General features: G+C 41.7%; 1 protein-coding gene across 2 annotated transcripts in view; it reads left to right on the forward strand.

Moving 5' to 3' along the window:
* The window catches only part of LOC127574962 (uncharacterized), an 86322-nt gene that overhangs the window by 12066 nt on the left and 55218 nt on the right, over positions 1–19038 (forward strand). For both annotated transcript variants that reach the window (XM_052024530.1, XM_052024529.1), the window contains exons 2-6: positions 3338–3408; positions 4732–4848; positions 8467–8532; positions 16657–16756; positions 16880–16996. In XM_052024530.1, the coding sequence (XP_051880490.1) occupies positions 3338–3408; positions 4732–4848; positions 8467–8532; positions 16657–16756; positions 16880–16996 (471 nt within the window). The remainder of the gene's footprint in view (positions 1–3337; positions 3409–4731; positions 4849–8466; positions 8533–16656; positions 16757–16879; positions 16997–19038) is intronic.

Below are 19038 nucleotides of genomic sequence, written 5' to 3' on the forward strand. Positions count from 1 at the left end.
CAAGGGAAGAAATTGCTGGGGCCCTGGCAGAAATCTTTGTATTTTACTTAGCCATTGGTGAGGTACCAGAAGACTGGAGATTGGCTAATGTTGTGCCTTTATTTAAGAACGGCCTCAAGGACAAGCCTGGGAACACAGGCCAGTGAGCCTAACATCAGTGGTGGGTAAGTTACTGGAGGGGATTCTGAGAGATGGGATCCATCTGCATTTGGAAGGCAAGGGCTGAAGATAGATGGTCAGCATGGCTTTGTGCATGGGAGATCATGTCTCATGAATTTGACTGAGTTTTTTGAAGATGTGACTGAGAGGATTGATGAGGGCAAGGTGATAGATATTTCTATGTGGACTTTAGCAAGACTTTTGACAAGGTCCTGCATGGAAGACTGGTCACATGGGATCCAGGGTGAATCAGCCAACTGGATGCAAATTTAGCTTGGTGAAAGGAGTCAGAGGATGGTAGTGGAGGGTTGCTTTTCAGAATATTGTGCTGTAGTGATAGGTGCTGAGCCCCTGTTTGTCATGTATATTAATGCTTTGGATGTAAGTGGCATGATTAGTAAGATTTTCATAGGATTTATACTCTATGTATGTCTATGACAATAAACTTGAACTTCAATTGACACAAATTGGTGGTGTGATGGACTGTGAAGAATTTTGTCTAAGGTTACAACAGGATCTAGATCAACTGGGAAACCGGGCAAAAGAATGACAAATAAAATTTATCTCTGACAAGTGTGAAGTGATGCATTTTTGGGGGTTAAAATAGGGCAGGACTGCACAGTAAATGAGAGGGCACAGACCATTTTGTATATTTGTATCAGATTTTCCCCTTAGCCGCCTCTGTTCCAAGGAAAACAAACCTAACCTGTCTAGTCCCTCTTCATAACTGAAATGCTGCATTCCAAGCAACATCCTGGTAAACTCCTCTGTACCCTCTCTCCAGTGCAGTACATCCTCCCTATAGTTTGGCAATTAGAGCTGCATTGGTTCTGCCTGTTTTACTAATTGTTAAATATCTTTTCTGTAGCCTAGGACTATCCTCCTCACTATCAACAACATGACATCTGCAAACTTGCTAATCGTGCCTCCCAATAATCTCCTCCATTACCTCCCATAGCAGCCTAGGATGCATCTCATCTGGCTTGGGAATTTATCCATCTTTAAGCCCACCAAGACATCTAATAACTCCTTTTCAATGATGAAATTTTCTAGAATATTATCCAATCCACTTTGTAGTTGGAGAATTCACAATGTCCTTCTCCTGAGTGAATACCGAAGAGAAGTATTCATTTAAGACCTGGGCTACTTCTTCTGGCTATATGCACAGATTGACCCTTTTCCTAAAGGGCTAGACTCTTTCTCTGGTTACTCTCTCTTGCCCTCAATATACTTAATGTCTTGGGATTCTTGATCTTCATCACCAGTGATATTTCATGGCCCCTCTACCCTCCTAATTTCTTTAAGTAACACTGATACTTTCTATATGTCTGTAAGGCCTCCCCTATTTTCACTTTTTATTCATTCGAGGAATGTGTGCTTTGCAGGATGATCTAGCATTTAATTGTCCAACCCTACTTGTTCTTGATAAGGTGGTGGTGAGCTGCCTTCTTGAACCTCTGATCTCTACACCTGCCATGTATTTCCATTTTTTTTTTCAATCCAACCCTCAATTTCCCTTGGCATCCCGGTTTCCTTGGAGTTGCTGTTGGCGTTCACCCTTACAGAAACGTTGGCCCTAAACTCTCATTATTTCACTTTTGAATCATTCCCACTTGTTGGATGTAGATTTATCCATAAGTAGCTATTCCCAGTCTATTTTGCCAGGTCTTGTATTATGGTTTTGAAATTGACCTTCACCCAGTTCAAGATCTTAATTTCCAGAACATCCTTGTCCCTTTTCATAACTATCTTGAAGCCAGCAAGGAACAAGGCCGAGGACTGATGGGTCAGTGTGGGAATGAGGGGGGATTTAAAATGGCAAGCAACTGGGAGGTCCAGATTGACATTGTGGACAGAGCGTAGGTGTTCCACAAAATGGTTATCTGGCCTATGCTTGGTCTTCTCAATGTAGAGAAGGCCACATTGAGAGTACAGAATGCACTAGATGAGGTTGGAGGAGGTGCACTGCCTCACCTGGAAGAGCACTTGGGTGCCTGAAGGTATAGAGACTGGTGTTATACCTCCTGTGGTTGCATGGGAAAATATCTGGGAGGGAGAAAGATGAGTGCATAGGGATAAACAAACCAGCAAGTCATGGAAAGAGTGCTCCCTGTGGAAAGCAGATGGGTGGGGAGGGGAAGATGTGACTAGTGGTGGGATCCTGTTGCAGCTGGCAGAAATGACAAAGGATGATGTGCTGGATGCGAAGGCTGGTAGGGTGAAAGTTGAGGACCGAGGGAACACTATCTCTGTGCTGTCTGGGTGGAGAGGGTGATAAGAACAGAAATTTGGGAAGTGGAAGAAATGCATTTGAGGGCTGCAATAGCCACAGTAGAGGGGAAGCAACATTTCCTGAAGAAAGATATTTCAGATGTCCTGGCACAAAAAAAAACTCAGACAGATATGACAGAGGCAGAGAAACTGAGAAAAGGGGATGGAGTTCTTGTAAGAGACTGGGTGGGAGGAGGTGTAGTCAGGGTAGCTGTGAGAGTTGGTGGGTTTATGATAAATGTCAGTAGAGAGTTTCCATCCTTTAATGGAGATGGAGAGATTCAGAAAAGGGAGACAGGTGTCAAGTGGTCCAAGTTATTTTGGGAGTAGGGTGGAAGTTTGTAGCGAAGGTAATAAAATCAAATTCCGCAGGAGGCAGCACCAACACAGTCATTGTTGTAGGGGAGGGAGTGGGGGTGGGGGGGGGGGTGCAAAAGTAGGCTTGGAACATTGACTGTTCCACGTAGCCAACAAAAAGACAGGCCCATGGTGTGCCTTTGATTTGTAGAAAGTGAGAGGAATTGAAAGAGAAGTTGTTCAGAGTAAGAACAAGTTCTCCCAGGCGGATGAGAATGTTGGTGGGGGGAGCTCATTGAACTATACTATAGCTGAACTCTAAAAATGAAAATGCCGACCACTTATCTGACTGGTACCAGTGACATAATGTCCAACCAAAGCCCAATGTTGAGAAATTGCCACAGATCCTTCTCACCAAAGCCTGCAATATGCACACCAAGGACCACTGTAAAAAGCACTCGTGTGAAATTTGACTCCGGATGATTTGATACAGTCAGTTTTCAAACTGTAAAGGAAATTATCTATTTCAAGCAGTGGAAAAGTGCTTAATCTAATTATAGCTCTCTAAACTCTGTCTTTTGTAAGCAAGTCTTTGGTTTTTTTAATCTAGTGACCTCTGCAAGAAGAGACTTTGGGTCATTTCATTCATCAAATGTGCAAGAACTTCTGGGAGCCATAAAGGTTTGATTTTTTTTTTCTTATTTTTACTTGACAGGGAATTTTATTAATTAGTTTTCTTTTACTTGGGAGTTAATAGGAGGACATTGATACAGGATATTTGGATGGGAAAACTAGCAGTTATTGCTTCTAAAACAACCATTTGAAGAATTTTGAACAGCAAAGAAACAAAAATACACTGCAGTATTCAAAGAGTTGTACAATGGGAGTTTCAAAAGCTGATGTAGCCCCTGAAAATGAACAGGGAGATTGTGATTCACAGTGAGACCTTGCTTTTGGTCACAATACAGGTTTCAGGCCAACAAATTGGTCTGTGATTTTTATTCCCCCCCCCCCCCCCCCCGTTTCTGTTTCATATACAAATATCCATTGGATTAAAGTGTGCATCTAAAGGATTATGCTTTCTTGCTGTGCCTTAGTTCAGCTCGCTTTTGTGCCTTTCCCAAAGTATAGCTCCATTGGTGTAGTAAAGTTTGTGCTCCACTCAAGGCTCTTTTGAGCTGAAACACTGACTCTTGCTAAGACAGGTCAAGAACCATTATGGAAAAAAAAACTGCAGATGTTGGAAATCTGAAATAAGAAAGAAAATGCTGGAAACATCTAGCATGTTGGATAGGGATGAATCTGTAGAAAGGGAAGCAATGTTAGCATTTTGAGTTGTTAAGTTTTAATTTGGGAGAAAATGGTGAGGTATGGAGAATGGAATCTCTCTGATAGGTTGAGGCCATGGTTGTCATATGGATAATTTGTAGAGATTATCTGGTTGATGGGTTAATGGGGACAGCTAGAGGGGGGAAAAATGGAACAAAAGCTATGAGAGGAGGACATTTCATGAGAATACTGATAAAAGAATGTGTAAGATGTCATGCAGCCCTGCATTTACACGCCCAGCTGCTGAGGCTGCACTAATGGAGAGAAAAACCTAAGACAATATCACAGATGGATGACTTGCAGCCAAAGTGGCCTGTCTTGACTATATCAGTTGACTGGAAGGTGAGAACATTGAGTTGCATGATGTCTGAGGCTAGTACAGCAACTGATCGAATGTGGTATTTGAAGATGCAGTCACTGATCTTTGCCTCGAGTGAGAGATCATTGAACTTCTTTTTGCACTGCACCCAGATGCTTGGAGCTCAACCTCTGAAAATAGGCCACTTTGTTCTCTGTCTCTCTCTCATCAGACAACTCTCTCATCAAAGCCCTGCATAATTGTAGCAAGCCTTCGGTTCTCTTGTACTCCTCCCCCTTTATTATAAAGGCCAACATTCCATTTGTCTTCCTAATTACTTGCTGCACACTTGTGTTAAGTTTGTCTTTCCTGTTTAGGCAGGGAATTATGTTCCCCCTACCTTGCCATTCGAGTTGCCCAAGTTCCTTTATCATAACGGAAGTATTCCAAGATTTGGTCAGTGGATGAGGAAAAAGCATTTTCTACTGGAGGAGGTAGGATTTCTTGCTATAGACAAAAGTTGCATTTGTTTTCTCATTCTTGATGATCCTCGTGAACTAAGCATGCATGTGAATGCACAAACATGCCTACCGGCGCTTTGAATTGATCGGTGCTCTGATTAGCATAACATTGTGTGAAACAGCTGGATGGAGGAATCTGGCTGGCACAGAATCTGGTGGGAAATGAGTATCGGGATTGCAAAAACCTACCTGATTTATATTAACAAGATTGTAGGCTAAAATGGTGCTTGTGCCTCGCTGCTCAATTTTCACTGTGATTTGACCACTTGTGAGGGAATTTAGGTGCAATCCACTCACTGTTACCACTTTGCAAATGTTGCTTTGGAAGTTTTAGTAAAGGAATGACAAAGAGCAGCAATGGAACACCATCGGCCACCTCTTGCATGACCAAGGACTTGTCTTTGATTGTGTCTTTTTTTTTGTATTTGGATCTTGTTTTTGCAGTTTTGTTTTCTCTCTTCTGTCTTGTATAATTTATATTTTGTGTGTTGTCTGTAGCTATGTGCCTGTGATGCTGCCGCAAGCAAGTTTTTCATTGTACCTCTACCACACTGTACTTGTACACATGACAATAAACTTGACTTGAGGAGTGGTACAGTAAATGGATGCATAGTTCAGGGGGTTGCTGTCTCTATTGAGAGAAAGTGTTGCAGTAGGCTCTGGTTGGTAAAGGATCTTCTGTCTTTGGGATGCTGAAAGCAAGGCCCATGGCCCATCCTGTTGTATGTTTCAATAAACATTTTGAGCTTGGAGCTCAGCCTTTGAGCACTTAAATACAAGCATCATCTGCATACTGCAGACTGACTACTGAGGTTCGAGTAAGATTCTGCAGAGTAGTCAATGTAGTTTGAGAAGTTTCCCATTTGAGAAGATTAGCTCTGCTGCTCTGTGATCTTGCATAGATTTGATATCTCAAAATGGCCACCTTCTCAGGAGATACATACAAGAGACTGCAGGTGCTGGAAGCTGGAGCAAAAAATAAAATGCTGGAGGAACTCTCACCTAGTCAATCAGCATTTGTGGAGGCAAAGGGGTGGTTATTTTCTTTTCAGAGTGGGTGAGGGGAGTGGAGAAGTTGAGGCTGTAGATGTTGTGTTGGCAATTGGAATTGGAAAAAGTCAAGAGAGGGTAACAGGCCAGAAGGGGGTGTCCAAGAGAAAGGGGAGTGTTGGAGATATGACAAGGGGTCTTCCATCACCTCCACCTTTGTGCCCATTTCTTTGGGATTCCTCTCCAAAGAAATGGGCACAAAGGTGGAAGTGGTGGAAGAAGACCCCGACATCACGTCAGGCCTGGATTTCTTTGAGGTGCGAACATAAGACCAGATCACTCAGTGTCATGTTTTGATTTTGGAGTGGGTAAGGGGAGTGGAGTAGTCGAGGAACTTCCTTTTGCCTCGATAGATGCTACTTGACCTGCTGAATTCCTACAGCAGTTTGTTTTTTGGCCTCTTATGCTGTAAGGAAAGATGGAACTAATATAGCCACAAACAATCTGCTGGAAGAACTCAGTGGATCGAGCAGCATCTGTGGGAGGAGAGGAACTGTTGACATTTTGGGCAAAACCCTGCATCAAGATTCAATGAAAAGATGAGGTGGTGGGGGCCAGAGAATGGTGGAGGGTATGTGAGGTGTCCTGGATGTAGGTGGGAAGTGACTGAACAAGGGGAGACGGAATGGAGTCAAGGTATGAGGAGAAGTTTGTCGGGGCAAGAGCAGGCAGGAACAGTGGGCCTACCGGGACAGTTCTGTTTGTGGATCTTGAGTAAGAGAGAGAAGCAGGAAGTGTGGGGTTGAGGCATTCTCAGGTTAGAGGCTGTGGAGGAGAGCTCTCCTGATGTAATGAGATCTGTGACAGTGAGGGAGATGATGGCCTGGTGTTTGTCGGTGGGGTCATCGCCCAGGGGTGGATAAAAAGAGGTATGCGAGAGCTGTTGTCTGGCCCCTGCAAGTAGAGGTCAGTCCGCCAGATTACAACGGTTTGATGACGATTGCGATTGGTGTGAAGTCGATGGAGGGCAGCACATTTGGAGGAGGTGAGGTTGGAGCGGACCAGGAGAATGGAGAAATTGAGGTGGTTGATGTCGTGGCAGTTTGGAGGGGAAAAGGTTGAGAGTGGGTAAGAAGCCTGAAGATGGTACCCAAGAGGAAGGGGGGTGTTGGAGATGTGAGAAGGGGTCACCAGTGGGGGGTGAGGGCTCCTTGCCAAAGAAATAGGAGTGGAGGTGACGGAAGAACAGCTCCACACGATGGCGGGCTCGGAACTCATTGAGGTGTGACGCAGGGGTACAAAGGTAAGGCTTTCACTGAGGATTGACTGCTTAGCATCAGAGATGGGGAGGTCGGGTGGGGGGGGTGGGGGTAGGTGGCTGTGGTGGATGGTGAAGACCCAGCAGGGTTTGGAGCTGGGGAAAGAATTGGGATTAGAAGAGGGTAATGGGAGGGGCAGTGGGCAGAGGCAGTGAGGTGAGAAGAGTAGGGGGGATCTCTGGAAAGAGGGGAGGAGGAATAGTATGTAGCCTTGACCAGTTGTGTGGCCAGAATACTTGTTTGGTTCAATTCCATTTCTGGATGTTGATGTTGGGGATCAATGGTAATGCTTTTGAACATAAAGGATAGGTGATTCAAAATCTTCCTTGGAGATTTTTTTTTATTGCCTGGCACAAATGTTACTTGCCATTTATCATCCCTGTTCTGGATTTGTTACCTGGAGACATGAGCTACTTAATTATTTGAGAAGTTGCAAATGGAATTGCACATTATGCAAATCAACAGCCATGATGTTTTGATGAAACAGCTAAAACTGTTTGAGCCCTGAGGGGGAAGAACCTGCAGCAAAGTCCTGAGTTTGAGATGATTTGCCTCCCATAACCACAACTATCTTCCTTTGTACAAGCTATGAGTGTAGCCATTGGCGACCTTTCCCTTAAGTCCTATTGACTACACTTCACCAGGCCTCTTGACAGTACAGCTGGAAAACTGCTGCTTGATGTCAAGTGCATGCGTTCTTGCCTATCCTCTTTTGTCCATGTTTTCATCAAGTCTGTTATTGGTTCTGCAGCAGAGTGGTCCTGGCAAAACCCAAATTGAGCATTGATTAGGTGTTGCTGAAAAGCACTGTTGACCTTTTCCATCACTTTGATTGATGGTAAACTATTAAGACATTATTTGGTTAGATTAAATTTGTCTTGCTTTGTGGACAAGATAAACTGTCTCGACCCAAAATGTCAACTGTGCATTTCCCTCCACAGATGCTGCTTGACCTGCTGAGTTCCTCCAGCTTTTCATGTGTTGCTTCAATAATCAGAGGGCACTGAATTAGGGCAAAAAGTAATAAGAGACACGATGAGAATTTTTTTGCAGCAGTTTGTTATGGTCTGAATACACAGTCTAAAGAATGAAGTGTGGGGGCAGAAATGAATTTAATAACTTTCAAAAGAGAACTGGAGATAAATGAAAGGAAAAATTTGTAATTGGATAGCACTTTCAAAGAGGCAGCACAGGTGCTGTGGGGGGGGGGGGGGGGGGGGAGGCAAATGTACTTTGTGAATTGCTCTAACGTCTTTTAATAAACTGTTTCTCTTTGGTGCAGGAGACCATATTTATTAACCATGGTGCTTTTGGCAGTACTTTGAAAGATGCTCTGGATGTTGCTCAGGTGAGATTCCAGCAACATTGACTAGAATATTGGCTTGGTCATAGAAGGTGGAGGGGTGTTTCTCTGTCAGGAGGTCTGTGACCACTAGTGCTCAGCAAGGATCAGTGCTGGGATCTCTGATTTGTATATAAATGATCTGGATGAAAAAGTGGTCTGATTAGTAAGTTTGCAAATGATGTGAAAATTGGTAAAGTTGTGTATAATAAGGAAGTTTGTCAAGTTATACAGCTGGATATAGATCAATTAGAAATTTGGACAGAGCAGTGACAGATCATGATTAATTCATACAAGTCATAGCATTAAACAGCATGGAAATGGGCCCTTTGGCCCAACTTGTTCATAAGCATGATGACACTTGTGGGCTACCCCTAGAACACTCGGTGCAAAGATGCATTTCACTGTGTGTTTCGATGTACATGTGACTAATAAAGATATCTTGTCTTATTTTATACCAATCAAGTTGTTTACCTGGGCTAATCCAATTTGCCTGTGTTTGACCCATATGCCTCTAAAACCTTCCTATCCATGTACCTGTCTAAATATCTTTTAAATGTTGTAACTGGACCTGCCTCAACGACTTCCTCTGGCTGCTTTTTTCCATATACCCACCACCCTATCTGTGGAAAAAGTTGCTCCTTGGGTCCACTTTTAAATCTTTCCCCTCTCATGTTAAACCTATACCCTCCAGTTTTAGACTCCCTACCTTGGAAAAAAGACCAACCATTCATCTTATCTATGCCCCAAAGTGTGAGGTGTTGCATTTTGGGAGGTCAAATGCAAGTAGTATATAGTTAATGGCAGGACCCTTGGGAGCATTGATGTACAGAGGAATCTTAGTGCAAGTCTAAAGCTCCCTGAAAGTGACAACACAAGTGAATAGGGTGGTAAAGAAGGTGTACTATACACTCATGACTGTGTGGCCAGATTCTGCTCTAACTCCATCTACAAGTTTGCAGATGATACCACTGTTGTAGGCCGTATCTCAAACAGCGATGAGTCGGAGTACAGGAAGGAGATAGAGAGCTTAGTGGAATGATGTCATGACAACAACCTTTCCCTCAATGTCAACAAAACTAAAGAGCTGGTCATTGACTTCAGGAAAGCAGGTGGTGTACATGCACCTGTCTACATCAATGGTGCTGAGGTCAAGAGGGTTGACAGCTTCAAGTTCCTGGGAGAGAACATCACCAAATACCTGTCCTGGTCAAATCATGTAGAAGCCACGGCCAAGAAAGCTCACCAGCGCCTCCACTTCCTCAGGAGGCTAAAGAAATTTGGTTTGTCCCCTTCGACTCTCTCCAACTTTTACCGAGGCACCATAGAAAGCATCCTATCTGGATGTATCATGGCTTGGTACGGCAACTGCTCTGCCCAAGACTGCAAGAAACAGCAGAGAGTTGTGGACACAGCCCAACGCATCACGGACACCAGCCTCCCCTCCTTGGACTCTGTCTTTACCTTTCGCTGTCTTGGTGAAGCAGCCAGCATAATCAAAGACCCCACCCACCTGGGACATTCTCTCTTCTCTTCCATCAGGTAGAAGATACAGGAGCCTCGGGGCACATAGCACCAGACTTAAGGACAGCTTCTACCCCACTGTGATGAGACTATTGAATGGTTCCCTTATACAATGAGATGGACTATGACCTCACTATCTACCTTGTTGTGACCTTGCACCTTATTGCACTGCACTTTCTCTGTAGCTGTGACACTACTCTATACTGTTATTGTTTTTTACCTGTACTACTTCAATGCACTCTGCACTAACTCAATGTAACTGCACTGTGTAATGAATTGACCTGTACGAACGGTTTGTAAGACAAGCTTTTCACTGTACCTCAGTACAAGTGACAATAATATACCAATACTTGCCTTTATCAGTTGGGACATTGAGTATAAAAGTAGAGAAGTCGCATTGCACCTGTATAGAACTTTTGATTAGGCCACATTTGGAGTATTGTGTGCAGTTCTGGTTACGATGCTACAGGAAGGATGTGGAGCCTTTTGAGAGGGTGCAGAAGAGGTTCACCAGAATGTTGCCTGGATTGGAATGTATTAGCTATAAGGAGAGGTTGGACAAACTTGGATTGTTTACACTGGAGTGTCAGAGGCTGAGGGATGACCTGATCAAAGTGTATAAAATTGAGAAACATAGACATGGTAGATAATCAGTCTTTTTCCCAGGGTGGAAATGTCAAATACTAGAGGACATGGGTTTAAGGTGAAAGGGAGAAAGTTTAAAGGAGATTTGCAAGACTTTTTTTTTACAGTGGTAGGTGCCTGAAAAGCACTACTGGGGAGGTGGTAGAAGTAGATATTATAGCAACGTTTAAGAGGCATTTAGACAGACACATGAACAGGGCAGGGAATTGAGGTACGGACCACATGCAGACAGAAAAGATTAGTTTAAATAGTCATCATGGTTGGTGCAGACATGCTGGGCCAAAGGTCCTGTTTCTGTGCTGTACTGTTCTATGTTTGAATACACATGCTGCATATATGACCTGTTACTATTGGTCTATTAGTTCTCCATTTCAAAACTTCCACTCCATCTGCAAATTCTATTTTCTCTCCAAGATCCTTGAACAGCTTATTGCCCTGTTTTTTTTTTTGTTGTTGATCTTTCTACAACATTTTGTTTGAATCGCAGCCAATCTAACTTCCATCCTGGGACTTCTGGTGATGGCATCTGCAAATGAGTTTTGCTGTCGCTTGCACGGCAAGCACAGATTTGATCACTTGGTGGAATTTATACTGTCAATCTACCAGGTTAATTTTTGATGCTGCCTGAAGTGACCCAACTATCAATAATTGCTACCAAGTGCAGTGAAAAGAACTCCCTGTTTTGTACATAATCTTCCATGACCACAGGATGTTCCACTGAACTACTTTTGAGTAACTTGCATGATTGTAATCTTGTGCACAGTAAGCTCCACATCTAGTAACATAATTGTAATCTATTAATCTGTTTGAGATGATGGTTGAGTGTTAAATATTGACCAGCACGCAGAATGATCTCTCCTGCTTTTCTTTGAAATAATGCCTTGAGAACTTGAGTCCAAGAGGGTTAATAGAGTTTAACACCTCATCCAAAGGATGATACCTCATTCAATGCAAGAGAAGTGTTGGCTTAGATATTGTGCATAAGAACATAATAGTTAGGAGCAGGAGTGGACCATCTGGCCCTTTTGTATGTGCCCTGTCATTCATCAAATCATGGTTTATTTTTTTTTTACCTAGGCACTATTTTTCTGTACTATCCCCATGTCCTTTGACTCCCATAATATCCAGAAATGTATCATCTGTTTGGTATGAAGCTGATGACTGAGCCACCCTCTGGGGCAGAGAATTCCAAAAATTTGCCAAACCCTGAGTGAAGAATTTTTTCCTCATTTCAGTGCTAAGTGCTCTACTAATTCAAAACCATAACCCTTGGTCATGGACTCCTCACCCTCCCAGCATTTACTCTGTTGAGCCCTATAAGTATTTTAAATCTGGATGTCCAGTCTTGATAGCAGTTTGTTCCCCAGTGTTATCAGACTTCTGAACCAATCAGCTCTTTCACACCTCCTTTCTGGTGGTTGCTGCCATGTTCCTGTACTCTTAATTCTACCTCTCGGTTATTCCATTATTGCCACTTTATCATTTATTTTTGCCCTAATTTCTAATTGCACTAGATTCTTTGCACCATTCAGCTGATTGCACTTGTTATATTTGTTGTTGTCTTTAATATTACCATGTATACTGTTTACCCTGACTTCATGTGAGCAAGAAATTTCATTTACCCTGGTGTATATGACAATAAACCAACTGGAATCTTGTGTGTCAATGAGAGAAATCTCATTTGAAATGTACCCTCTCATTCATAACACCAAGATTGAGTGCTGATTTCATGCAATCTAAACTCTAGAAAATATGGGCCTTATCTGCTCAATTTTTTTATATACAATAAATCCACTGTTCTGGGAACCAGTCTGGTGAATCTTTGCACTTCCTCAATGGCAAGTATATCCTTTGTATAAGGAGATCAGAACTCAGCACTCCAGGTGTAGTCTCCCCAGGGCTCTACATAATTCCAGCAAGATGTCTCTACTGCTATAAACAAAATAGCCCTATGATAAAGACCAATATATCAGTTGTCTTCCTAATTGCTCACTGCACCTATATGTTAGCTTTGAATTACTTGTGCAAAAGGATAGTTGGATCCTTTTTGACATCAATGTTTCCCAATCAGTCACCACTTACATGAGAAATAAGGAATAGGAGCAACTGTAGTTCATCCAGTCCTTCAAGTCTGCTCCCTGTTCTTTCAGTTCATGGCTGATCATCTGCTTTAGTGCCATTTCCCAACACTATTCCCATAACCTATGATGAATTTATGGACACTTAATCTGTGTTTTGTGTGTACACAAATAATGGAGCCTCCACACCCTTCTGGGGAAGAGAACTCCAAAGGTTCACCACTTTGTGGGGGGTGGGTATAGTGTCTTCATCTACCCCTTATTCTAAAACTCTACCTCCTGGTCCTTGCTCCTGGATCCTTGCCCAGGGCAATGTCTTCCCTGTATTTATCCTATCGTGTCATTTTGGAAATTTGTATGCTTGGATTTTTTAAAAAATCTTTACTTTCTACTTTGTACACTGACTTTTTACATTGCATTTTATCTGCATGTTCTTGCCTGCCTACTCACTCACTCAGCCTTATTATATCCTCCTCCCTACTTGCAATCCTACTTGACTATGTATCGTCAAGAAACTTGGAGCTATGACATTTGGTTCTCCTTGTACAAATCTTCAATATAGATTGCAGATGGTTCAGGCAGAAGCTTCAATTCTGTGGTACTCCACTCTAGTCGCAGCCAGCCAGCCAATGAGAAAGATACGTTTATTCATTCTTTGCTTTCTGTCTGTTAATCAGTCTCCATCTATGTCAGTACATTATACCCAATTCCATGTATTCTGACCTTGTTGACTAACTTCCAGTGTGGACGTTTTAGAAAATCCAAATACACCACATCCACTACTTTCCCTCTTTATTTATTCTTCTAGGCACGTTGTCAAAGAACTCCAAGTTAGATGTGATTTGTCTTTTATAAATCCATGCTAACTCTGCTTAGGTGGAGGTGGAATGGATAGGACAAAGGGAATATCTCTGAAGCCAGGGTTGTTATCAGGATGAGCTGTCAATGAAGTTATCCAGTTGATGGGTTAATAATGGAGGGAGAATATGAACAAAGGAATATGAAATACAGAGCTTGAGACATGGCCAGCAGGTCAGACAATGCAAATAGAGGGAGAAAATTTGAGCCAATATTATAGGTGGATATGTGAGAAGAACTCATTAGAGAAAGCAAGGTACCTGAAGTTGTAGAATTTGATAGAGTTCAGAATGCTGCAATGTGCCCAGATGGAAGATAAGGTGCTGTTCCTCAAGTTAACATTTGGCCTTATTATAACAGTGCAGGAGGCCACTGACAGGTAGGTCAGAGTGGGAGTTTAATAAAACATTCCAAGTTGTAAGCAGCAGGAAGCTCAGAGTTGCCCCGTAGACTAAATATAGGTGCTCTGCAAAACAGTCACACAATCTGCACCAGATGCAGTACTTTAGTGCAAATGAATCACTATTTCACCTGGAAGGGCTGGTCCCTGGATGGTTGGAAGAGAATAGTTGAAAGTATAGGCACTGCATCCCCTGCAATGCATTTCTAGTGCCATGAGAAGGAGAGTGGGTTTCTGGAGATGGAAGAGCAGATCAGGGAGTTGCAAGGGGAATAGGAAGGGAAGATGTGTCTTCTCATAGTGCTCTGAATGTACTCAGTGGTATCTCATTGAAGGTAGCAGAAATGGCAAAAAAAATGAATGCAGAGGCTGGAGGGGTGGAAAATGAAGACCGGGGAATTCTACTCTTGCCCGATTCAGAAAGGAAATTGGACTAGGAAGTAGGAGAAGAAGAGAGTAGAGGTATGGGAAATGGATGAGATCTGTTCTGAAAACCATGGTAGAAGGAAGGCCACAGTTCAGGAAAAAGGGCGTCATCTCAGGTGCCTATGTAGAAAGTCTTGTCATTGGAGCAGATATGGAGGAACTAGCAGGGTACAAAGGCATGGTAGGAGGATATAAAGTCTAGGTAGGTGTGAGGGTCTGTAGGCTTTTAATGGATGTTTGACCCTAACTATGATAAAAATCCAGAAAGGGAAAGAAATGGTCAGATGGACTATGTGAAAGTGGGAGATGGATGAACATTGCTGGCAAAAGTAATAGTTCTTGAGTTCTATATGAGTGCTGGAATTGGCATCAGTACAGTCATTCAATGTAATAGGAAAAGAGTTGAGCAAAGGGACCCTACTAGAACTTAAAGACTGTTCCAGAAATCCCACAAAAAGAGAGGAATAGCCTGGGTCCATGCAAGTTTCCATGTTGACACCTTTGATCTGGAGAAAGTGAAAACAGTTAAAGGAGAAATTGTGCAGTTTGAGAATGAGTGTAATAGTGGAGGCAAAGAGCTGACAGTTGTCTGAAATCTGACCATTAAGTTAATAAGAGAAAGCTACAAAGCCTTTCAGAAAATTTCTATAAAACCAAAGTTCTTCAAATAGCTAGCTGTTCTTGCTTTAGTCTCAAAGAAGTGGGAAATGTTTGTCCACTAAGTCAGGAAGCTTCCCTATCCATTGTACAAAAAAAAAGTCCTCGCCTTTCATAGCATCACTTTTCTGAAATTCCTCAAGTTCATGTACATGTGGCCATCTCTGACGAGTAAAATCTGTGAGATCATTTGGGGGTGGATGTGCTAATTTTGTACCTATTTCAGCTTTTTCAAAGATATCTTAGAAATTGCACTATGTGCCAGTGAGAGGTCTTGCCAGGCCCCAGCTCTGTCCCTGGGGCCCAGGAGTACCCTTGAGACCACATAGATAGCAGAGGGAGTAGAGTCTTCAGCCACAGATTCCATAACACTCTTTCTAGTCATTAAGGTAAGCTGTTGTGATTTTGCTGATTATTATTTTAATGAACTCTGGCTAACCTTTAAATTCTTGGTCCTGCTCCCAATGGCCTCTTCTGGATTTATTAGACAATTAGCATCCTGTATCATACAGGATGAGCATCTTTCCTTTCAAATTTGTGAAGTGCTGATCAAATACAGGACTGTTGGCAACCCTAAGATAATGCTCCCACCAATGCCTGAGGCTGCTGAGTGAACTTTCCAGAGTTTATCCAAGTGATAGGATATCAATGCATGTTTGAGCTGATCAACAAAACTAGAACAAGACCAATGAAATTAGCAAGTTAAGGAAGGTGGGAACAGACCAATAAGCTTCCATTTTAGCCTTTGGCTTTGCAATTAATTGTTCAGACAACCATGCCATGAAAGAAAGAGCTTCTCTATAGCATCTTCCATGATCTTGGGCTGCCCCAAAACACTTTTCAGCCATTTCTCAGTTGGTAGGATGCTCAGCTGGAGAAAGAAGATTATTCTTCCATGTCCTGCTCCAAAAGTGAATCATATACAGGTTCCATCTGAAATACTGCATGTGAGTTCTGACAAATGACCTGGAATGTTAATTTTGTTTCTCTTTCCACAGATGCTGCTGGGCCAGTTGAGTCTTTCCAGCATTTTCTGTTTTTATTTCAGATTTCTAGCAGCTACAGTTTTTCTTTTTTTATCCCTTGGCACCATTTTGAAGAAGAACGGAGTGTTATCCCCAGTGTTCTAACCAATATTTGTCTCTTGCTCAACATAGTTAAAACAGATTATCTGATTATAATTGCATTCCAGTTTATAGGAATTTGCTATGCACAAATTTGCTACTGTGTTTCCTATCTTACAGCAGTACATTTTCTTTCTTTTCAGCATTTTTTTTCATTACAGAAAATTATATGTGTATTTTTATGAAGCATAGTGTCAGTTTTAAGGTGGAAAGGTGGATAATACAATTATTATTACTAATTTTGTGTATCAGTAACTATCAAATGGAAGACCAGATGCTCCAATGTTATTTGTGAAACAGCATACATCATTGGTACACTTGCCATCCAATTCACTGAATAATGGGTTGTTACTCTTCATTTTAATGTTACAGAACTCAAAAGATTGAAGTCATTTAATTATTTTAAATTCTGTTACAGAAATGGCAGCTATATATTGAAAGGCAACCTCTGCGATTTTATGATAGAGAATTGCTTCCTCATTTGGTCTTTATTACAAAACGATTAGCTGAGTTTGTAGGTATGAAATGTTTTAGTTTGCCTTCTTCCTTTCTCCTATTACATCCTTTTTTCTGTGCCGTGATTATTTTGACAATTTACCATAAACATATACATTCTGTAAGAAGTTTTTGCTGTATTTCAGGATGTTCTCCAATGGATTTGGTGCTGGTACCAAATGTTACAATGGCGATGAACATTATTGTAAGAAGTCAGGATCTGAAAGTGGGAGATACAGTATTCATGCTAAATGTGACCTATGGTATGTACATCAAGTTTTGGTGAAATTCTACTTTTCACTTAAACAAAATATTTTTATAACTTATTCATTCCAAAGTAGTTCCAAGCTCCTCCAGCATCTTTAATGGGAGACCATTAGAAGTGCCCTGGAAAAAAAGAAAAGAACCCATGCTAGGCATTTTCTGTAAACCTCACTGATGAAATAGGGGTGTAAAAGCACAGTCTACCTTCCTAAATGGAGAATAGTTATATCAGATCCACAAATGATATTGTCATTAGAAGAAGTAAGAGCTTGGATATTTGTTTCTTTATTGATTCAGCTATAGTATTTGGATGTCAGTGGCATTTATTGCTCATCCCTAACTGCCCTTGAAAGTGTGGTGAACATTTACCACCAACTACCCAAAAAAATCTCTCCACTTCCTCCAAGTCACAAGAAATGTGACTGAATACTTCCAAATGCCTGATATATTTGGAATTGGTTTATTATTGTCACATGTACCAAGGTACAGTGAAAAACTTCTCTTGCATACCGTTCATACAGATCAATTCATTACACAGTGCGTTAACGTAGTACAAGGTAAAACAATTACAGACTGCAGAAGAAAGTGTGACAGCTACAGAGAAAGTGCAGTGCAGGTAGACAATAAGATACAAGGTTATAACGAGGTAGGTTGTGAGGTCAAGAGTCCATCTTTTCATACTAGGGAACCACCTAGTAGTCTTATAACAGCAGGATAGAAGCTATCCTTGAGCCTGGTGGTACGTGCTTTCAGGCTTTTGTATCTTCTGCCTGATGGGAGGGGGGAAAAGAGAGAATGTCCGGGGTAGGTGGGGTCTTTGATTATGCTGGCTGCTTTACCGAGGCAGTGAGAAGTATAACTCCAACAACCCTCAAGCTCAGGAACATCCAGTACAAAACAGTCTACTGACATTCATGGTCTTGATCAGTGATACCATTTAGCTGAAAAGTAAGTCAACACATCCAAACGGATAGGGCATGGACATAACACCAAAGAACTGATCTCTTTTTCTCAAATTCATGTTATACTCAATACTTATTATATTTGTTATAACATTAATATCATTTTGTAGCCATAAGTTCTCCATCTAGCAGCCTGTGTTTTAAAAAACAATCAACAAATGCACATATGAATTAGGAAAAGGAGTAGGCAACTCAAGCCTGTCAACCATTTAATAAGATCATGATGATCTGACTGTACCCTCAACTCTGCAGTTCTGTCCACCCATCACAACTTTTCACCCCCTTGCTTATCAAGAACCTATCTACCTCTGCCTGAAAAAATATTCATAGTCTCTTTTTCAACGACACTTTGAGGAAGTCAATTCTAAGGAGTTGTGAATCTTTAAGAGAGAGAAAGAAAATATCATCTCTGCCTTAACTGAGTGACCCCTTATGTTTTTTTCAATAGTGGCCCCTGGTTCTAGGTTCTCCTGCAAGGGGAAACATCCTCTTCATATCCACCCTGTCAAAATCTCTCTCGATCTTGTATGTTTCAATCAAGTTCCCTCCATCTCTTCAAAGTTCCATCAGATACCACACTAGGTTGTCCAGACTTTCTGCACAAGATAAAAAGTTCATTCCAGGTATTAGTTCAGTAAATCTCTAAATGGCATCCAATACATTAACATCATTCTTTTATATTTAGGAGACCAATACTATACACAACATTCCACATGTGGACTCACCAATGCCCTGATTGATAAATAACCTCCTGACTTTTGTATTCACTTACCCTAGCAGTAAACAGTAACATCCTATTAGATTTTCTAATTACTTGCTGTACTTGCGTGCAAACCTTTTGTGAATAATGCACTAGGACATCCAGATCTATCTGCATCTCCGAACTCTACAATTTCTCATCATTTAGATAATGTGTTTCATATAGTTTTCACCCCAGAATGGACAGTTTTGCATATCCCTACCTATCTATATCCCTTTGTAGCCTCCTTTATGTCTTCCTCAAGTGGCTATTCCTATCTATCTTTGTTATCAGTCAAAGCATACTTGCACAGCAAACCTTGACTGGAAAATAGATGCTT

Source organism: Pristis pectinata, chromosome 10, assembly GCF_009764475.1.
Source record: "Pristis pectinata isolate sPriPec2 chromosome 10, sPriPec2.1.pri, whole genome shotgun sequence".
Taxonomy (NCBI): domain Eukaryota; kingdom Metazoa; phylum Chordata; class Chondrichthyes; order Rhinopristiformes; family Pristidae; genus Pristis; species Pristis pectinata.